The sequence below is a fragment of the Nestor notabilis genome, unplaced genomic scaffold, assembly GCF_000696875.1.
Source record: "Nestor notabilis isolate BGI_N333 unplaced genomic scaffold, ASM69687v1 scaffold32782, whole genome shotgun sequence".
NCBI lineage: Eukaryota > Metazoa > Chordata > Aves > Psittaciformes > Psittacidae > Nestor > Nestor notabilis.
The window spans coordinates 406-14,587 of record NW_009917535.1 but is presented as its reverse complement, the minus strand read 5'-3'; the positions used below and the strand labels follow the sequence as shown (position 1 = coordinate 14,587).

Sequence of the window (14,182 nt, the reverse complement as noted above, 5' to 3'; positions counted from 1 at the left end):
TAAACCCTGCAGATTTGGAATAAAAAGCAGCACAGAACAGGTTAAAACCACAAAATCCGCTGGAGGCATCTGCAGGGCACGCTGCAGCACTGCACACACACCTGGTGAAGGGGGCCCTTTCCACCTCTCTCAAACGCAGGTGCCTCCTGGGGTGATGGCCCAGGAGGAGCTGTGCCCGCAGACACTTCTAACATGAGCAGGCTTCAAAGCTCAGTCTTTCCCTGCCAGCCCAGGCTGCACACAGCTTAGGACGATGCATGCTTCCCGCAGAGCTCCTCAGGAGAGCTGCTCAGCCACCAAGAGGCCAGGACTGGGAGGGGAGATGGCCATGCAGGCTGCCTGCAAGCTACCTAATGCCTGTTTTTATAAGCCCTATGAAACAACCCTTCTGCACCATCTGCAACCCAGGGCGAGGAGTTGTGAGAGCTACTGCATGGAGCAGCCGTCGGCAGGCAGGAAGTCGTACACGTACATGGCCACTGACTTGGACAGGTAGGTCATGGTGCCAAACCGCCCACTCGGCGCGCTGTCGTACAGCATGCTGCAGATGCCTGTCGTTGGATCCCTCTCCAGCATGTGCTCGTCAGCACCCAGGGCTTTCTGGATGTTGGACACAGAAGGAGAAACGCAGCATCAGGAATAAGGTAGTGCGACACATCGATGGTGAACAGCGGGAGGAGTACGCTACGTATTTGCTGTGCCCCATGAACACAGTGAGGGCAACAGGCAGGACCCTCTGGGTGGGTGAACACTGCATGGCTGTGGGGAACGCAGCCTGTGGTCCCTGTGTGAGGCCTGGCCCTTACCTGCTCCTCGTAGAAGAGGTCATTGGCCATGTGCAAGATCCTTTCCACAGCTATGATGCTGCCGATGGTGTGCACCTCCATGTCCACCAACATAGTGAGCACTAAGATAGCCTCCACCAGCAGCTGCCTGTACTCTGGCTGGGGCACACGGTTGAGGACCGACTCCACATGCACAGCAAACTTCATTTCTCCAGGGGTCATCTGTGAGGAGGGAGAAAGAAAGGTACCTGCAGCACTGTACTGCCAGCACAAGTCCTGAGCAATGCTGGGTGCTTGCACAGGCAACCCAGCACCAACCCACCTGCCCTGCTTCCCCCTCACATAAACCTCCTACCTCTCTGGTGGTTGATGAGGGGAGAACAAAGCCCTCCACAGAAAGGCCATGGCACTGCAGAACAAGGAGAGACCACGGTTATGGCACTGAGAAACACCTACGCTAGAACACATAGGGCTGGTCCACCAGCTTGCTCCCCCTTGCGCACTAGTGCACACTGCCCACACACCCCAGCTCCACCTCCTAACTCCTTGCACAGCATTGCTCCTTCCCCACCAGTTCAGCATCAGCCAGAGCCCCCGCTCCCCCACACTCAGCACGGGGCTCTGGTCCCTGGCTCACCATGCCAAGGACAAGCTGTGCCCAGAGCCGCTTCAGCTGAAGCTCCAGCCTGCCCCGCCTGGCTAATGGGTAAAGCCATTATCTGTTACTGTGCAAGGCTCAGCAGAGCGTGAGGTAGGTCCTGTGTGCCTATAAGGCGGCCATAGGTCTTCCCCAGTTTTCCAGGGCCAGCCCACCCATGAAGCATATATCCACATGACAGCAGGGACCACCCTCGGGTACCTGGCAAGTTGCCCTAGCAACGCTCGTGCGTGAGACCCACAGGCTCACACGTATGGAGAGGAGCCATCCAGGCACCCAGCTCACCTTTTGCAGAACCTTCCAGACCTTCTGGTAGAAGCCCACAGGGACACGGTTGAGGGCCCCATCCAGCCGCCGTCTCCGCTGCCACTGGCCCTGGCGGCTGTCCTTGCTGCCCTGGTCTTCCAGCATGCTTGAAAAGGAGCCCTGGCCCAGCAGCTCCGTGTGCCCAGGAGACTAAACCGACACAAGACAAGGACCACAGAGACTGCTGTAGAGTAAATACCCCACAAGAACACACCCTGCTGTTGCCCAAGAGCTCGTGCTCCCCCAGCCTGGCTTCCACCCCCACCCAGCAAAGCCACCCTGCACCACCCCCAGCACCTTCGTGCAGCCACAAGCAGGACAGACCCACATGTTCTGCCAACAAACACTGGTTACCAGAGAGGACTTGAGGTCAGTGTCCCCAGACTGCAAACCAAGGGGCTGGAGGAGAAAGGGAGAGACCAAAGTCAGACCGTGCTGAAGCAAGGAAGCCATCATGGCAAGCAGAGCAGCAGCAGCATGGACCAAGCTCAGGTCGCGGGGCAGTTATCCCAGGGACTGTGGTTAGCTGGAGAGACAGTTTCAAAGGGCAAACCTGCAGGAAGTCTCACGTTAGCACCAGAGGGGAAGGGCTGCACCTTGCAGGGCCGCTGCGAGGCCCCCGCACTCTGGTGCTGCAGCAGCAGCAAGCTCGTGCTGGCAGGCACATGGGAGCAGGGCTGCTACTGCTGTGCTGGCTGCTGGCATAGGTGGGGTTTAGTATCAGGCAGACCAGGAGGCCAGTAGCAAGGTTACTACTGCCCGTGGATGACCTTCCTCACCACATACATGGTCCCTCTTGTGATGCCAGGTTTCCCTCTGCAGCAGACCAGCCACAAACCTGCTGCAACAGCCTGGTCCCTGCAGGCCCCATCTTTTTGAGGACAGGACCCCTCCTAGAAGTCAGGACTCATCCTGGACACACGCTAGGTGGCAGAGGAGGTCCTTGTAGCTGGGCAGGAGCCTCTTCTCCCAGAGAAGAAATAGCTAAGGGGCTACAGGCAGGATCCAGAGACCACCAGAGAGCTGCCCGACAGGGACACTACTGGTCATGGCACTAGAGTTACATCACCTCGTCATGCTCACCAAGCCTTCCTGGGTATAATGGAACCTATTAGGCCACAGCAGCTACGGAGCACAGCTCTGAGCTGGTTCTAATGACAACACACAAACCAAAGAAGGCTTCCTCCCTGCCAGCCCAAATATGGCAGGTCCCTCACAAAGGGTAGCTCCCCAAAGGCTGTGGGACAGCGCCAGCCCTGGGCACCACAGCACGGTGAGCCATGCCAACCTTTTCCCAGTGAAGCCAGCCTCCCTTCCTGTCCTGAACAGAGCAACCCTGAGCCTTTGGAGGGGCAGCCAGTTCACTGCTGCAGCAGCTCGCTCAGGTTTGCTTAGGAAAGCTCGCTAGCTCATGCACGCTCAGAAGCTGCCCTGGTGTGTGGCATGAGGGACAAAAGCTGAGGCTGCAGCAGGACCAGGGGGGCTTTCACCTTACTTCCAGGCAGAGACTGCCTACGTTTATCCAGTTGCTGCAAGAGAAGAAGGAAATGAAGGTTCTGCTGCTGGAAGAGGCCCACCAGGACACCAGCTACAGCTGGGATGTTGTGTGGTTCTCTCCACCCCTGCACTTCCCAAGCACTCCTGTGTTCCCCCTGTACTGCTTGCTCCGCTAAAAAATCCCCAGTCCCATTAATAGGTTTGCCCCAGTTCTTCCCACAGGGCAGGACTGGAGCTAAAAGTAGCTCCTGGAAGCAGCTGTAAGCTCTCTGAAGCCCAGGAGTGAGCTCCCGCCTGCTTCCCCATCAATCCTGCTTCTCCTGTAGCTGTTCCTGGCAGGAGCAGCCTGCACTACCTGCCCTTACCTGCTTGATCTCGCTTTTCAGCCTGATGATGCCGGAACGGTCGTGCTTGGTGACCCCGACAGCCCCCACCTCACAGATGGAGATAGCAGTGGTGAGCGACGAGTCGACTGATCGCACTGGAGAAAAGGGGCCCGGAGTAGGTACTGTGCCTCAGGGCACTTGCATTCCTTGCCTCTGCTTGGGCACTGGTACATCTGCACACCCTCACCCTCTATCCCAGCCAGCACCAGAGATCCCTGAGCACAGCACACAGCTGCTTCGATTCAGGCCATGCTCTGCAGCAGCACCCAGCTTTGCCCAGAGGTGCTCTCACAACCTTGCTGAGAGACTCACCGCTCCTTTCCACACCAAACTCCTTGCCAGAGAGGATGTGGTAGAGGAGGCTCTTCATGTCTGACGGGCTGAGATTCATCAGGTTCTCAGTAGCTTCTCCAGCTGGAGAACAGAGCTGTAATGTCATACCCCACTTCACAGCCCTCCTGGGACATTTCTACCCTGCACACCATTCTGTCAGCAGGGGAAGCACTGGTACAGGAGCTCATCCTCCAGGGATGTATGCTAACTCCGAGTTTTGCCTACAACAGGAACCCTTCCCCATGCCAGCCCAACACACCCTTGAATAGAGACTGAAGTGAAACCACCCCGCTGTGCCCAAGAACAGTCCCTGGCACTTTCAGTGCAGGGTCTTGCCCTAGAGCGGAGCTGCCTGTTTGTAACAGCACTTCTCCTCCCTGCTGATGGGGTCCTGGCTGCTGCAGCACCCCCCAGGCCGTCCGCTGTCCCCGCTGCATGTACCTGAGCAGCGCAGGGAGTGTGCCAGCTCTGTCGCCATCACCTGAATGATGAGCCCGATACGAATGCGGAACATCTCAGTGAATAGCGCAGGCTGTGTGCGCATGTACATGGCCAAGTACACCATTATCTCCTAGAGGGGAAGAGGCAGATCATTCCACTGCTGTTCACCAGGGCAGATACCCCTAGGCCAGGGTCCTCTTTCGCCCTGGCCCATCACCTGGGTAAGGATGGACACACTGAGGTTCTTCTCACTGGCTTCATCAATGAGGTGAACAAGCTCCTCGTAGGGGATCGGGCTAGGGAGAGAGCAGAGAAGGTGAGAGGCAGCAGAGTGAACCCTGAGTCCCTCCTGGTCTGCACTGCCCAGAGGGGAGAGACACAGGCTGGGGACAGCCACCTAGAGCCACTCCTCCCATGGGCTTCCAGGGCAGTGGGTCTGCATCCAGCCCCAGGAAAGCATGCGCCAGGAGGGAGAGAGGCCACACTCACGCAGAAATTGTCTTCTCACGCGGCTCTGGGGGCAGTCCCACTGTCAAGTGCTTCTGGTGAGACAGGAGGTCAGTACAAGCCTGGGGACAGAAAGGGTCACCCTGGACATCATCAACAGCTCAGGGCTTGGGCCTCGGCAAAAGGCAGCGCAAGACAGAGCCAATACAGCTGCAGTTTGCCTGCCGCTCTGCAGCCTCCTCCCCAACAGACCACAGCCCGTTGGACGCCAAATGCGTGGTTGTTACCTCATCCAGAGCTTCTACCTTCTTCTTGAGGATGCCAGAGATGTAGCGGATCAGGGCCCACTGGCGTGTGTCCCCCACCCGCATGTACAGCTCAGTGAGGAGCTCCTTCACTGTGGGGCCAGGCTCACTGTCAAGCCCTGTGTGCCACTCGGGTCCTCTGCATTGAAGGAGATCCTGGGTTACGCCCAGAAGCTTGCCTTGCAGCAGCCCTGGGCTCTGCTGGGGGTGGATGACTGCATGGCTGTGCTGTGCTCAGCTCAGTGAGCCTGCAGCACTTGGAGCTCTTCATACTTGAGGATGTGGAGCATGTAGAGGATGTCTGCTTGCTCCTGCAGCGTAGGGCAGACACGCAGCTGGTCCACCAGTGTCTTGCAGTCCACGCTGCCATCCTCATCGCGGGGCAGGTTCATCTCTGCATAGAGTGTGTGGCTCTGAGGGAAGGGAGACCCATGCTCCTGGTGAGCACCACCAGCACCCCACACCAAGTGCAGTCTGGTTATGGAGCCGAGGACATTCACCCACAGACATTCCCCCTCACCAAACACTAAGCCTTCCCCATGTGGCCCCACAGGGACCCTCTGGCTCCAGCTGAAAGTATGGCACTGCTTGGCCAGCCTGGGAGGGACAGGGCTCACCTTGCCATCCACATCATGCTGGTGAGGTGAACCCAGCAGCTTGACTGACTGCTGGGATGCCTGGAAGATCTTGCTGGGGACATACATCCCAACATCTAAAAGAAAACCAAAGTTAGCACAGACACTTCCCAACCCCAACCCACCTCACATCTGACACTCTGATCCCCTGTCAGCCCCTGCAGGGAAGTGGGCCATGGGAGCAGCAGCCCCATCCCATCCTGCTAGAGGAACACCAGAGGGAGCTGCCACTGCTTATCATTCAGAATTTTGCACGAGGGCTGCACAGGCACCAACTGCAAGATACTCCATGGCTAGGACTAACATGATGGACACAATGTGGGTTTCTTTTCAATCTATAGGGCCCCCAGCACTGCACAGCTGGGAAAGCTCCCAGAGCACCTCAGCCTTTCCCCTTGGGCTTGACCAAAGGGGCGGAGGACACTGGAGTTACTCACTCTGGACATGAAGGTCCTTGGCCTTGGACGCTAAGGACATGAGGTCACGGGTGGTGTGGACGGCAGCACGGAAGCGGCTCAGGCCTCCCCGCTGTGCGGTGGGAGGCAGGTTCACCTGCGGAGCTGTGCGCTGCAGCAAGTGGTCCAGGTACTGAGCAACCTCATCGTACGTGTCTGCTGAAGGGGAGGCACAAGAGGAGGTTCAGCTGCTTTGTGCCCCAGGCCCAAGAGAGCTCCTGGCTGCACCTTGGCGAGGGCGAAGCTTTGCTGGCTGAGCAAAATGACAACATGGGGCTGGTGCCCAAAGCCCCATGGCCATGACACCCCTGTTCCCACTCTGTTCCACTGCCTGGGACACTGGCTGCCAGCCAGGCTCCGTCAGAGTCCCACCCGGATGAAGGAAGCGATGGGGATGCAGCATGTGCCAGGTCTGAGCCTGAGCAAGGACAGCAGAGCCTGCCCCAACCCCACAGTGAAACCCTCATGTTCATTCTCTCCGGGGAACACAGGGGGAGGCACAGCCAGGGGCAGCCTGTCCATGCGGAGTGCTTGGGAGCACCCCAGCACAGCAGGGGTCTCATCCAAGCAGGACTCTAGCATGGGAGCAAGGCAGGGTGGGTTTTGCAAGATAGTTATTTCTAATTAGAAATTACCAGTTATTTCTAATTAGGAGTTAGAAAAAGAGCTACAGCTCCTGCCTTGCTCTTTGCCCAGCCTACAGCAGCTGCCATCACTCCCAATGCCACAACACGAGCACGAGGGCCACCGCTTGTTTCCTGCAGCATGGCTGAGGGTACTCAGAGGCCACCTCTCTTCTCAGCCAGGAGATAACAGTGATGGGGATGCCCTAAGGGGGAGGTGCCCATGCCAAAGCAATGCAACACAACCAAGAGCTGTTGAGCACTTCCAGCCAGTGGGCCAGGGCAAAGCCATGCTGCTCTCCAGCTGGCAGATGAGCTCTGTGGTGTGTCCTTCCCCAGGAGGTGATCTGCAGACAGCATCTAAGGCCCACAGCATGGCATCCCCTTTCCATATCTGGCAGGGATGCCTTATGACGATGCCTGAAGGAGGAGTCCTCCAGACAGGCTCGAGAACATCATCCTGCCTGGCTGCAGCATCTGACCATAGGGAATGCTTAAAATTAAGCATCTTTTAAGTGCTGTAGAGGGGCCAGGCAGGCCCCATCTCCCCTTGGGGCTGCAGAGAAGCAGACACCTTGGAGAAGCCCAGATGCAGCCTACAAGGAGACCGCAGGCAAAGCAAAAGGAGGGCAAGAGAAGTGAGTATTCAGTGTCACAGCAGTGCAGACATTGGCTGCAGAAGCAGCAGAGGCAGGGCAGACTGATGGGAAGGCTGGGAAAATGACCCACTAGGTCACAGAGGAGGATGCGCCCAGGCCTGTTTGCAAGGGGAACAGCAAACCTTGCACCTCACCATGGTCTCAGGACAAGATGGGTCCATCACACTGTGGTGGGCCAAGGCTCTCTCAGGCACCATATCCACAGCAGCAAGACCTCAATTTGGCACCCACAGGAGCAGCTCTGCCTAGGGAGTGTCAAAGGCTTTGGGAAAACAACACTTGGATTGCTTAGAGACATGGTGAGTCTTCCCCACCATCTTGGGCACTGTCCCATCACTTTCTGCACTGTCACTGGTGCACGAAAGATCCTCAGCCCAATCTCCTGAGCACAGGCAGGTTGCCAGACCTGTGTCTCTTCCCTATGCAACAGCCAGACTGGCTCGTTCCAGAGCATCCTCCGTGCTCTCCACGTCCACACCAGCCTCAGCCCTGGCTGGCTGGGAAACCCCTTGGAGAGGCTGCATCAATCGACCCAGTCCCACCCCACTGGTGTGGCCCTGAGCATCACCCAGACAAGGTTAATTGATGGAGGGTCAGATGGGACCAGAAACATGAACACCCAAGTGTGTGTGAAGAACATGGTAGCAGGTGCTGACGGGGTGGTTGGGTGTTACGGGTTTACGGGTGAGTTTGGCATTTGCCACGCCACAGCAGCAACTGGCCTGTTCCCCCTTACCATCCTTTGCTATCTGCAAGCCATGCAGCCAATCCTCGGCGTCTAGCTCCTCAAAGCTGCCAGTGCTGAGCTCGTAACTTTTGGCAAAGACCTTACCCTCTGGCCCAGGGTCCATAAAGCTGAGGTGCGTTCGGCATGACGTTGTCAGGAACTCTGACAACTTACCCGTCTGGATCCTGGGCGAGAGGAGAGGAGGTCACACAGAGAGGAAGGAGGGAGCAATACCTTTGGCTTTGCCTTCTGAATCCAGGACAGACCCTCTGGCAGAGAGAGATGCACTTGCCTGGGAGCGTACACGTGCCCCAACGCCTGCTTTAGCTGCCTGCAGCTCCTCCCCCCCCCAGCCACAGGCAGGCATGAAAGGGCTGCCCAAAAAGTATTAGAAGGATCCTGCAGCCATGGGCTTAGTGGCATGAAGAGCTACATCCTTTCTTGCATCTCCTCTGTTGGGACTGTAGCCCAGGGGTGCACTTACGGCCTAGCACACCCCAACGTATTCTCCACAGCTTGTTCCCCAACAGCCAATGCTCAGGCCCAGGCCCTCATTAACAGGCTCTTGGGGGCCACCAGCCCTCTCCAGGAAGCTGCACTCACCTTGCACCACCAAAATACCCATCCTGCAGCTTCCGCAGCATCGCCAGCACTGTGGGGTGCACACTGCTGCCAGATTCATCTGTTAGGGACAGAGACAAAGGCAGTCAGGCTCTCCCACTGCTAACCCATTGCAGCTCCTTTGAGTGGCGAGCTCTTCACAGTATGCTCCTGGCTCTTTGCAGGATGCTCCTGGTTCTTCCAGTCTCACGGTGTCCCTGTTACCAAGATAACTGCCCACCCCCTTCCACCTGCATAGGCTGCTTCCCAGGGCTGCTCTACCCAAACACCTTGCGAGGTTGGAGGGTCTGTACCGAGCATGGTGTGGGAGATGGGGAAGGTGATGGTCGGCCGTCCGGTCATCCTCCAGCGGCTGCAGAGGTACGAGAGGTCTGTCCTCAGCATCTCCACAATCATCCTGTTGTCAAGAGCCAGGTAGAACTGCTGCTGGTCTATGAACTGCAAGGATGGGAGGAGACATGAGCGGCCCTTCCCACAGCCACCAGATCCCTTTAGTGCCACCCACATCTTCCCACAGATGCTCAGCCAGGCTAGCCACACAGTGCACCCAGGGGACATGTTCCCTTGCACCAGCAGCGTGTCCCACTTCACCTGGTAAGCATCAGCAGAGCCTAGAAAGACACTCTCAGCCCCCAGGGCAGCTGCTGGCCAGTAACAACTATGGCAAGGTAACACCACAGCTCAGCAGCAGTGTCACACGAGCCCCACACAGCCAGTCTGTGCTGTGCCAGGCTTGCAACCCTGCTCGTCCCTTTACCATGCTGGACACAGTGGGCAGAGGGATCCCCGTCCTGCCATCAGCCTTTTCCTAGTGTCCTTGCCAGGGTGAGCAGAGATTTCCACCGAAAACTGATCATTGTAAGGCTGAAAACATCTTCTCCCAGCACACATGTAGCCAGGACCACCAACTCCTGCTCCACACCACAGAGCTGGGGCTGCTCCAAGCTGTTCAGAGCATGTTGGGCAGCCCCTGAGTACTCAGCCAGCGGGGAATCCTCCTACCTAGTTCCAGATCTCCTGGCAGCGGGGAATGGCACCCACCTGTGGGGTGAACGTAAAGATGTTCTTCCTGATGTTGTAGAGCTTGGAGGTCCCGAGGACGCCCATGTGCCGATAGGGCCGTCCCGTCAGGCACATCTTCTTGTTGCGGCCTAGGGGGCCAGGAGGAGGAGTTTTTAGTGCAAGCCTCCTCATGAAAGGGAATGCAGCAAACAGAGGCAGGCCTCTGTGCTCCCAGCCAGCAGGAAACAGCTGGTTTGTGATTGGGGTACCCCAGGACCTTCTGTCATGCTGGCATGGCTCGAAAGCACAGTGATGCTCTACCCCACAGCCCTGCCCAGGGGCTAGAGACACCCAGGCCCTCCCCAGGAACTTTTGCTGAAACAGGAATAGCCTGTCCTGGTTTCCACAATGTGCCACACCTCCAGGGTTTGGGGTACGCTGGAAGCTGGGGCAGGACCAGGGGTTCCTCCCTGCACAGGGCTGGTTCCCCAAAGCCGAGAGCTCCGTAAGCATTCCCATTGCTCCTGGGATTACTCCCAGAGCCCAGGACGGTACAGTAGCAGCATTGGCCCCTTGCTCACGTCAGCCCTGGCAGCTGCTAAGCTGTTCCCCTGCTCCCTTTGCCCATGTTACACTTGGCATTTTGGTGGCTTAAATTAGCTGGCGCATGCAGCCTGCAGAGGGTCAGGTTCCTCCTCTGGCCCAGGCCAGGTCTCCAGCTGCTGCACAACAAGCCCTGTGCCCAAAGGGTCACTGCACCAGGGAACAACCCTGCCAACCCTCCAACAGAGTCCTACCACCCCACCTCAGCTACAGGCTCCCTCAGCAAGCCAGGAACTGCCAGGGGACCTTCTCTGGGGTCTGGCTTGCCTCTTCCATTGACATCTGGGATATAGGAACAAAAGCTGGCTCCTGTCCACACCAAGTCCATCCTATACAGATCAGAACCTCTGCCTGTCCCTGGGGTGACTGTGCAAATGCAATGCCAAAGCTAGAATTACTCTGCATAGCACTGCCTGCCACCCCAGCTTCCCTTGGGCAGGAGATCCCCTTTACCAGGCCAAGGGAAATGGTAGCAGAGCCATCATCAGCTAGGCATTTATGAGCAGGAGTGCCAGGGTATGGGACAGACCCTTCTGCATCCTTTTTGCTGCAGGAGCAGGGAGCCCAGCTCACCCAGCCGGGCATAGATGTGGCTAAGGATGCGAGCAGGCTGCACTCGGATGGGGTAGACGTCTGCCACAGTCTCCACATCGATGTCCTCCTTCCTCAGGGCCGCCTTGATCCCCTCTGTCTCTGCCAGGATGCACACTGCAGAGGGAGGAGGACAGGCTCAGTGTGGCAGGGGCACCGGTGTGAGGAGTGCTGCTTCACACCTCTGGGGACATGCAAGTGCTTTGTCACATAGAGGCAGCTGTCCGGGGTCCCTTTGGGAACCACTTCTCACTGCAGAGGTCTGCCTTGCTCCCCCTGACACTCTCCACTCCCAAGCCTTCTGTGCCAAGTGGCTGGGGGGTAAGACTGTTTTCAACCTGTCTGCAGAGGAGGCTGTAGTGGGTGGTGTTTCCCTGGGGCATTGCAGGGTGGAGTAGAAGGACTTACACCCTGTCCTGGGGTCAGCTGCGGCAGCCATTGTTAGCAGCTGGGCTTAAACCATGACACACCCCATCTCACACCCACCTTGCCAGGGCTGAGACCTGCTGCACTGGCTGCCACCCAGCCAGCAGAGCCACCCCCATGAACTCCATGCAGGCAGAGTCCCCAGGCCTGCTGGGCACAGGAGCTTGGCATCGGGCCCTTTCCCTCACCTTGGACCACCACATCAGGCTTGGGGACAGTTGCAAACCGGCGGTTGAGGGGATCTATTTCACCAGGAGCTAGAAACCCCTGAGCAGAAAGAGATATGAGGAGATCAGCATTTCATGCCAGGGTAAAGTGGGTGATGCCTAAAGACAACCCACCTTTAAGAGGTCCTGCAGGATGGAAGTGACAGGTTCCCCATGGTAGGTGGCACAGGGTGGCAATATTTGCCCTTTCAGAGCTCAGGCCCTCACCCCACAGCCTCCCTAGCACTAGGGATGACCATACCTCAGCCATCAGGCAGCCCAGGATGTAGAGGGACTGCCCCCACATGAGTGGCAGCTTGCCCATGGGTATCCTGTCCACAGTGTGAGGGTTCCTGTACTCCTCATCCACCTGGAAGGCAAGCCAGGACGTCAGGGAGGGATCCACAGACACAGGATGCTGAATGAAGCAGTATCATTATTGAAGTCCAGCAGTTCAAGGCTTAAAACAAGAACCTATGAAAGCATTTGCCTCAGAGGGCCCAAAACCTCTCAGCTACGTTCCTCACACCTCGTGATTGCCGTAGGCATCTGTGTCAGACACCACGTCAGCTACTCAGTATTTTAGTTCCCAAGATGTTGAGCTCCCCCCTGGAACGGCTGACATTCCCCAGGAGCACTGGGATGATGCTCTTTGATGCTACAGCACCTGCGCACCAGGAGGCCATCGCGCTCAGCCCAGGCTCACGCATCCTCAGCGCAACCTCCTCAGCCCAGCTCTTCGTGTCCCGAGCTCTCAGAGGACTCGGACTCCGGGCTGGCAGCCTGTCAGCACAGCAACTTGTGTATGGGGGAAGGAAATGCTTTGGCAGGGGGTGACAGGGAGCAGGTTGTTTTTTTGTTGGGTTGGTTGTTTTTCTCATGGGGTTTCCATGTGCATGGAAGCCACCATGTGTGAGTCAACAAACCATTAAAACCTGATCGTAATTAACTGGTGATGAGACATTCCCACTCCCACTGTAGCTCAGGACCACTCACCTTATCTGGTGGAACGCTGTACAGCTCCGGCACCAGGCGCACCCCATTCTTCCCCTTGATGAGAACCCCCTCAAGGGCTTCCCGGTACTCCTGCACCTGAGGAGAGAGGAAAGGGAGTCTGCCCTGGGCATGGCTCCCTGCACACCTCCTTTGCCAGGGACTTCTTTCCAGCAGCATGGCAGGTCCTGCCTCCTTTACCTGCTCCATGTTTCCACTGAAAATCCCGTCGATGATCAGGTATGCCCAGAAGAGGGGCCACTCGCACTCGATGTTTTCAAACAGCTTCAGCTCTGCAGGCTCGTAGTAGGGGCGGTTGGGGTCCTGCAGGGAGGGTGACAGCGGTGAGGGTTGTGGGTGGCAGGATCCCCTCAAACAGGACTCCTACTACCCCCGAGGCCCCAGCCTCAAAATGCCCTCCCAGTGTTCCGCGGATGATGGCTGACAGCGCCAAAAAGCAGCTTCACCTCCAGGCTGTGCCCTTGCTATCAGACGTCCTCTCCCAAACCCCTGCACTAATGTCACAGGGACTCACCCTGCCTGGGCAAAGGGAGTCTACCCAGTCTCCAGGAAAGCACCTCAGGAGTCCTGTACAATAGCACAACATCCCCCTTGCTGCCCTGGGGACACTTGCATCCCCTTCACCTTGCCTGCTGTGCCCTGGCCCCTCAGCCCCTGCCTCCTCCAGTATCACCAGGGCTTGGGCTAGAGAGCAGGGGCCCAAGCAGGGGCCCTTCTGCCAGCTGGTAGGACTGCAAGCCTGGCACGAGGGAAGGGGTCAGGATGGAGACCTGCCTGTGACAAATTCTCCCACCCCAGATGTGTGTGCTGTAGTGATCCAGGGGACCTACAACCATTGACCTTCATTGCTGCCTGCTTTAACTCTGCTGCAAAGAAGGGAGACAGGTGGCCTTAGCAGACTGTCAGGCAGAGAGCACACAGGGAGCATGTGTTTTCTATAGTGGCTGCACACGGGCCTCAAGCTCCCAAACTCCAGTTTGACTCCAGGCAGCTGCAGTGCCCCTGCAGGCAGCACTGCTTTTCCAGCCCTTCACAGCTCCCCAGAAGCAATCCACGGCTTTGCATGTTGGCAAAGCTTGAGCGGTGGAAAAGTCAGACTGGAGATGCCGCTGCTCTTCCCTGGCTCTGGAGAGATGCAGCCACACATGCTGCCTATTATGGTCACGTCCGAAGAGGTGCAGCAGAGGAAAAGCATTTAGAGACACACGCGCCCAAAGGAACCCCAGCAGATAATGGGCCCAATGGGTGATGATTTAAGAGCCTCCAAGTACCACTTCCTGGTTCTGTGGTGATCAATTCAGTCCCAGAAGAGGCAGAAGCAGGGGTATGACCTGCAGCACTGCTGCACAGCCAGGGAACTGTACCTGTGCAGTGACAGTGACTGTACAGTGTTGAGGGAGGAATGCTGCAGAGTCACCTCCACAGGCCTCCGGCCCTCACTCAGGGCTTGTGCAGACTGGAA

At 57.4% G+C, this 14,182-nt stretch overlaps 1 protein-coding gene across 1 annotated transcript in view; it reads right to left on the bottom strand.

Annotated features, from left to right (window-relative positions):
- Window positions 1-426: 426 nt before the first annotated feature.
- Window positions 427-14,182, bottom strand: part of LOC104401633 (phosphorylase b kinase regulatory subunit alpha, skeletal muscle isoform-like) — a gene marked incomplete at its 5' end in the record, with an annotated part of 14,154 nt that continues 398 nt past the window's right edge. The window contains 24 exons of the mRNA XM_010009280.1: window positions 427-600; window positions 807-1,007; window positions 1,141-1,194; window positions 1,729-1,899; window positions 2,104-2,148; window positions 3,240-3,278; window positions 3,612-3,727; window positions 3,945-4,046; window positions 4,407-4,536; window positions 4,624-4,702; window positions 4,896-4,975; window positions 5,141-5,297; window positions 5,432-5,571; window positions 5,776-5,870; window positions 6,231-6,407; window positions 8,363-8,442; window positions 8,861-8,939; window positions 9,172-9,316; window positions 9,920-10,029; window positions 11,057-11,191; window positions 11,689-11,767; window positions 11,969-12,076; window positions 12,703-12,798; window positions 12,901-13,023. Coding sequence (XP_010007582.1) covers window positions 427-600; window positions 807-1,007; window positions 1,141-1,194; window positions 1,729-1,899; window positions 2,104-2,148; window positions 3,240-3,278; window positions 3,612-3,727; window positions 3,945-4,046; window positions 4,407-4,536; window positions 4,624-4,702; window positions 4,896-4,975; window positions 5,141-5,297; window positions 5,432-5,571; window positions 5,776-5,870; window positions 6,231-6,407; window positions 8,363-8,442; window positions 8,861-8,939; window positions 9,172-9,316; window positions 9,920-10,029; window positions 11,057-11,191; window positions 11,689-11,767; window positions 11,969-12,076; window positions 12,703-12,798; window positions 12,901-13,023 — 2,715 coding nt within the window. The remainder of the gene's footprint in view (window positions 601-806; window positions 1,008-1,140; window positions 1,195-1,728; window positions 1,900-2,103; window positions 2,149-3,239; window positions 3,279-3,611; window positions 3,728-3,944; window positions 4,047-4,406; window positions 4,537-4,623; window positions 4,703-4,895; window positions 4,976-5,140; window positions 5,298-5,431; window positions 5,572-5,775; window positions 5,871-6,230; window positions 6,408-8,362; window positions 8,443-8,860; window positions 8,940-9,171; window positions 9,317-9,919; window positions 10,030-11,056; window positions 11,192-11,688; window positions 11,768-11,968; window positions 12,077-12,702; window positions 12,799-12,900; window positions 13,024-14,182) is intronic.